General features: G+C 33.5%; 1 protein-coding gene across 1 annotated transcript; it reads left to right on the top strand.

The window, feature by feature from the left end:
- The first annotated feature begins 5115 nt into the window (after positions 1 to 5115).
- Positions 5116 to 6375, top strand: LOC113328347. The gene is made up of 2 exons (XM_026575464.1): positions 5116 to 5925; positions 6011 to 6375. Exons 1-2 carry the CDS (start codon positions 5303 to 5305, stop codon positions 6195 to 6197), a joined length of 810 nt encoding a protein of 269 aa, XP_026431249.1. The 5' UTR covers positions 5116 to 5302; the 3' UTR covers positions 6198 to 6375.
- The last annotated feature ends 672 nt before the right edge of the window (positions 6376 to 7047 follow it).

Here is a 7047-nt window from a genome sequence, read left to right as displayed (position 1 = left end):
ACGAACGAAGCATATAGAGCTACGACACCACTTCATCAGAGGGATGGTAGAAAACAAGGAAATTGAGCTCCAATTTTGTCCAACACAAGAACAAAATGCGGACATATTCACAAAAGCAGTCACGGCGGATAAGTTCAACCATTTTAGAGAAAAGCTTAACATCACAAATTAAGAGGGGGTGTTAAAGATATTAGATAATTTGTGATGGTCTAGATTAGCTAAAACACCCATGGGCTTATCTCCATTGATTGGGCCCAGTCTAGAGATATCTAGACTCTTCTCTTTTTAGTTAGAAATTCAATTGTAGACTCTAGAATATTCCATGTCTCTAGGTCCCTTGGTCATGGTCTAGAATATTCAATCTCTAGACTAATCTTAGATTGATCAAGTGTTCTCTAGAATGTTTTATTTCTAGAGTGTTCCATTGATCCTATAAATAGGCAATCAATGGGTTCATTTTGACTATCCAACAACAATCAAAAACTCAAGTGAGTGAAGAAGTGAGTAGAGTGAGAGTTAGAGTTAGTAAGAGCCAAAGAGCCTTTTGTAAACATAGTGAGCCAAAGAGCTACACTAAATTTCCTTGTAAACATTTTCCATTTCAAAAATTAATCAAAGCCTCACTTTTCTTAAACCAATAATTTTCAATTAACCAACCTCTTTTCCTATACCCATTTCTCAAATCATTTCCATAAATCCCATCACATTTCCGCATTGCGCCAACAGATAGTTGTAGTCATTAGATGTATGAGTAGTTGGAGAAATGGAGACTTCAGGTGCAAAGTGGAGTACATCGGATTTGTCGATCTAAATCTATCGAAACTTTTCCATTAAACAAAGAACCAAATACAACCGAACCTAGAACCAGAAAAAATGAAGTTTATATATAGGAATTTTATGATGCGAAATTTGGTATATGCCAATATAAAAAATTGGAGTTTATATGACTTCGGCACATTGTATTTGTCATGTTGACTCGCATCTTTGTTTGAAGTCAGATACAGGCAATTGGGGTTATGTTCTTTGGGGTTAATTGCCAACAAGCCCCTGTTTAAAACTATTACCGTATTACATATCATCCTTTTTATGTCAGGAATCTGCCTCTCTATAGTAGAAGTAATTTTCTCTACCAAGAATCCGATATGTCACCAACTTTTTTTTTTCTTCGTACCTTTCATTACGTGTTAACATCCGATACCGCGAATCATGATCTGATAATGTATTTTATTTCCTTCTAGACGTCCCACCTGGTCAAATTCTTACTCTTCTACTAGCTGAAGAAAATTTCAGTCCCAAACCAAAATCAGACGCCCACAGAGAAAGAAGAACACAGAAGGAGTGAATTATGGCTTCATGTTTTTCTTAGTCAATTTTCATAACGGTACCCGAGTTATAATCTCAAAGGAGTCATTATCCATCCACAAAAAACCCGCCAAAACAAAAATAACACAAAAACCCCAAAAAAATAAAATTTTGATGAAACCAATTTTGAAATTTGGGATTTTTGTATCAATTTTTTAAAATTTTGGGATTTTTGTATAATTTAGTTTAAGATGGAGTTTTAATGAATACCAACATTTGAGTGGGATTTTTGTACAACAAGTATAGTCACCTTGGATTTTTATGACTAGTTTTGTTTTTCATAATAAAAAAAAATAAGCTTCAAAAAAAAAATTAATATAAAATTTATGTATAGAATCTTCAATCAGCTAAAGTTAATTAATTAAAAAACACAGATTATAAAATTTAATTATGATTAAGAAAACAATACATAGACATTGTTTGTTAAACTTGAATTAAAAATAAGTTAAATACGATTTTTCCTTAAACAATTAGTTATTCTTAGCTAATTATTGTACTAACAAAGTGATAAACATAAATTAAGAAATAAACAAGTACAGCAAATGGTTTAATTCTGTTTATGATACAGCTTTCATAAAGGGTTTTGGTGATCAGTGATTGCGTCAAGCTTCCACAAACTTAATTAATTATTAAGGTGCTTGATTAATCAAAATGAATTGATAGATTCTTTTTCTAATATTTTGAAATTTATCAATTTTTCGTAATGAAATAACAGGCCAACTAACTTGTTAACCAATTTTCGTAATGAAATAACAGGCCAACTAACTTGTTAACCAATTTTTTTCTCTTTTTTCTTTTTCCGAAACCATGGCTACAAGCATTTTAGATAGCCCTATGGATGTATCGACACGAATAGCAAATATAATTACATCCTATGAGCGGATACTTGTAGACAAGGTAAAAGATGGATAGTTTGCATGAATAAGACATTAAATCTAAAGATGTGATTTAAAATTATATGTGACTAATAATAGACTTCCGTTGGCAAGCAAAAAGTTATTTTCTACCGTTCGCATGAAAAAGAGACATGGTGGTGGACGATAAAAGAAAAATAAATCCGTCTTTTTTTGTTAAACCAAAAGAAGAAGAAAGAAAAAAAAATACACAAAATTGGTTAAAAAGACCAAAATCAACAATTCCTGGGTGAAATGGACAGTTAGATTTTGATACTGTTTAAATGGCCAAAAATGTAAAAATAGGCAGGATGTAACCAGTTTCATCGTGCCCATTTTCAAATATTTTTTCTTATTTTTAATTTACACAGGATGTATCCAGTTTCATCCTTACTATTTTTTAAATTTAAGCTAGGATGAAACTGTTTTTTGGTCATTTCACCCAAACTATTTTTTACTCGTCCATTTGAACCCTGATTTAAAAATATTTGGACAAATGACCCATTTTCCAAAACAAATAATTGGGATCGTTCTGAGATTTAGATAACCTTTGTGTTTAAGTAGTAGTTGAAATGATTCTCTGCAACAACCTGTAATGTTTGTTCGTTTTGAAATGATTTTTGATGAATTTTACCCAAATTCTGTATAAGTACATAATTACCACGAAAAACTGTTTATATACATAGTACTTAAAACCTAAAAGTAATTAGAAATTTAGTAGAAAAACTGAGCTTGAAATAGTACAAGATTCTAACTTTATAATTTTAGGGATGTTTATTCTTTGAATATAAAATTGTAAAAAGAAATGGTGAACTTGATTATTCTCTTAGTCAGCACCCTAGTTAGCAATTCGGGATTCGGCAAACGTACGGGACGGTAAACGTACGAGTATTATACGGTTTTTTAAAATTCAGATTCGGTCCAAAATTCGGTCAACGGGACGTGATTCGTCATTAATTCGGAACGGCATACGTACGTGTATAATTCGATTTATAAATGTGAGTTCGGCTCTGAAAATTCGGTATCTATATATAACAAATAATTTGTATTTATAAGGTCATAGACCAATTTTTATGCATATGTGTGAGTTATTTAAGGAAAAAATAAACTCAATATGATGATATTAATAATATATACAACATTAATTATCCAAAAGGACGTCGTATAGTGGTTTAGATGCTTGGTTAGTGAGTTTGAGATCTCTCTCACCTTCACCTTCAAATCTCTTCAGTCGTTTTTGTTTCATAAAAATTACAACACGTCTAATATTCGGTCGTGTATGTTCGGGAGGCAGTAAAACCCCAAAAGTGGAGTCTTTGAAAAGTAAAAGCTAAAGAATTTATGGCGAATTAAACGGACGTATCATTCGGGATACGTAAAATTCGTGAACGATTCGCGAATAATCCGGAAATGCCACATAATACGCGACTTGGGTTCGGAGTTGCAAACGTACGCGAATAAGACGGTAAAATTCATGATACGGAAAAATTCGCGAATGATTCGCGAATCATTCGCGAACTTACTAACTAGGGTCAGCACATACAAAATCTTCATTAAAATATAACAACTGACGTATCCATTATTAGTTGGGATTCTTCATCAATTATATAAATAAAATAGAACTATTAATCGAGCCCAGTGAATTTCGTTTTGAACTTTTTACGAGTTGGACATGATTTTCACTGAAAATGCATCATGCAAAAGCAAATCTAACAGAGCAATGATAGACAAACCTGTGTTTTGTCCCGTGAAAAGCACCGAGATTTAATCGTGCGGCAGTTGGGAAAACTCTCGAGCATCGGGATTGGTGTGTGGCAGTGTGGTCCTGCACTCTATTTCTACTCGGTGCAAAACGCTGGAGAACTCTTCGGTGTGTTAAACATTTTTGAATCTAACAGTCGCGTATAGACCTAATGCAGCAAGCCTCAAATAGATAACTTAACCATTATTGATTTGCAACCCAATCATAAAATGGCGTATTACTTTACCACAAGTTCAGACGTTCTTGAGCCTGATAAATAACAAATTAGATCACAGATACCACTATCCAATGACTATTTTCGGTACCGGTGATCGGTGACGGTGATATAGAGATCAACAATTTAGCTGCATTTTAAACTTGTTAGAGATAACAAGAGGTCCATACCATGATATGGAGTCCCATACATATTGACATATTCTCTCTTATCAATCACTCTTTTTGCATTTGATATATATATATATATATATATATATATATTCCTAAGATTTGTGTATGATTCTTTTCTGAACATGAAAAAAAGATCATGGAGCTCAATATTGTGGAAGTCAATTTTCAAGAATGACTACTTATTCTGTGGCAAAGGAATATAAACGTAATTCAATCATAGTGTCATAGACAACAAGGACCTTTTGTTTGTATGGAGAAGAAAAGATGATTTTATGTTTAGAAAAAAGATTAAAGAAAAAGGAAAAAGAAAATGAAAAGAGATGATTACGATATCAGTGAAGTACATTTATTTCTTTTTTCATGAAGCAGTGAAGTATAATAATTCAAGTGTTAGGCACCAATTTTTTCCCACACAAGGAAAAAGTATGGCATTTTATTCAGTAGTGTTGTGTTTATAAAATTTTATTGTGAGAATTGAGTCAAGTAATATGTCAAAAAGTTAATTTGAAGGAAGAATTAGCAGGATTTCATGTGTGCTGTACAGAATTCTTATGTGCACAACACGTACTATTACCTAGCGTGGATCCAACTACCTAAAGTTCCAAAGGGTGGACACTCTTGAATCCTCTTGAATTCCGTTTCTAATCATTTTTTTCATTTATCATTATCATTTAAATATTCTAATTAATGAGAAAAAATAGTTGTTCTTTAATATCAATGGTTTCAAACAATTCCAACATCAATTCCTGTGGGCTCACAAGCTTTTTTTCCCCCTTAAATTTATAAATATGTCCATAATTTCATACATTTTGGAGATCACTAATCCAACTTAACTCACCTCACCAACCTCTTCAATTCTTCAATCAGAAAACCCAAAAATTTCATTTCATCAATCATCATGTTGATCACTACCAAAACAACTAATTCACCTGCTAGTGATGATGAGCTTAGCCTCTCAATTCCAATTCTAGAGATCAAAACCCAATATGGTCATGATTTCATCAACATTAGTCCTCCTACTAATCATGATCTAATAGAGACTAGAATTCTATCTCCAAGGTACTCCAAAAACGTCACCGTCATCGGAGGCGGAGGCGGTGTTGGTCTGGGTATTGTTGCTGCACTTGACAACTTCAGTTGCACAGTGGACGGGGAGAAAACCGTGACCAAACTCACCTGCGGTACTAATCGCTCTAATCCGATTGCCATATCGACTATTAATAAGTATACTAATGGTATTAATCCCAAAGGATGTGAAGGTTTAGGAAGTGTGGAGATGGCTACTAGTACTACTGGTGGTGCTACTAGTGTAACAAGATCAGTGTATTGTGATGGAGGTATTCAAAATATGAGAAATCAAAGATTGAAAAAATGGAGACAAGTTGGTGTGTTTTATGAATCGCCGTCGCCGGTATTTTATAATTCAAGCGTCGTTGCCAGAGATTATCCTCCATCGGATTTTCTTAGTTCATGTTATTTATGTAGGAAAAAGCTGCATGGGAAAGATATATACATGTACAGGTACTAATTTCTATCTTGAATTTGCTCATAGTTCTATTGGTTTAATTAGTTCAGTTTCTTATGGGTTTTAATTATGTTTTTGCAGAGGTGAAAAAGCATTTTGTAGTACAGAATGCCGGTACAAACAAATAGCTGACGATGAACGTAAAGATAAGAAGCGTCCTCGTCGTAGAAATGAAGTTTCGAGATCATCTTTCGATATATCATCATCCGCGGGTGGCTCACCTTACTTGGAGGATCATCTTTTCTCTCCTGGAATAATGGCAATATGATTTTTCTGCAACACACACTGAAAGACTGCAGGTTAAATAGGTTTAACCGGATATAGGCTTATGCTGCAGAAAAATGTAATGTTAATGTATGGATATAGCTTCGTATCAGGAAGCGGAAAAACAAAATTTTGGTCATGGTTAGATCAATGAAAATATACAGCTTAATAGTGTTTGTTAATTGCAAATAATTGAGTGTACTGCACTCTGATGTCCGGTAAGCAACAACACAGCGCTGAGCACTCATATCGGTAATCTATGTATCTTAAGCTTCATTGCTCCCATAAAAGAAAAAGCTTCATTCGGCCGTCCCAATTAGGAATCTATGTATCTTGAGGCTGTGTTTGATAACACAGAAAGAAAACAATTCCATGGAATCAGTTTTCTGGAGGAGGCAAAGAAAGACTTTGCATGGAATTCCACATAATTGAATTTCAAACATAGTTTAGGCCATGCTTTTTTGCAATTATGTGGAAACAGATTTTTGACCAAATGACAAAGAACACGCTATATCTATGGAAAGATGAATAATTTCATAGACATTTTCCCATGTCTTTGTCTTGGGTCACACTAGGATATCCCAACATGTAACAAATCTAATTTAATCGGTAGAGACTTTAGCATTGTACTACAATGATATCAGCAAGATGAAACATATCTCCAAGCTAATTAATGTCTCATGTTCTTCTTCTTCCAGTCTTTATGGCCAGGCTGCGTAGCATCTTGTTACGTTATGTTCATATCTTTCATAGGAAATGAGCAAGATTTTGTTTGTTTATCATTCAGACTTAAAATGGCTCTCTGACTGCTTATAACCGATTCTAAAATTATTATATAACAGGATTACAAATTT

The sequence above is a fragment of the Papaver somniferum genome, unplaced genomic scaffold (assembly GCF_003573695.1).
Source record: "Papaver somniferum cultivar HN1 unplaced genomic scaffold, ASM357369v1 unplaced-scaffold_107, whole genome shotgun sequence".
NCBI lineage: Eukaryota > Viridiplantae > Streptophyta > Magnoliopsida > Ranunculales > Papaveraceae > Papaver > Papaver somniferum.
The sequence above is the reverse complement of the archived record's forward strand: the minus strand, read 5'-3'. Positions and strand labels throughout refer to the sequence as shown.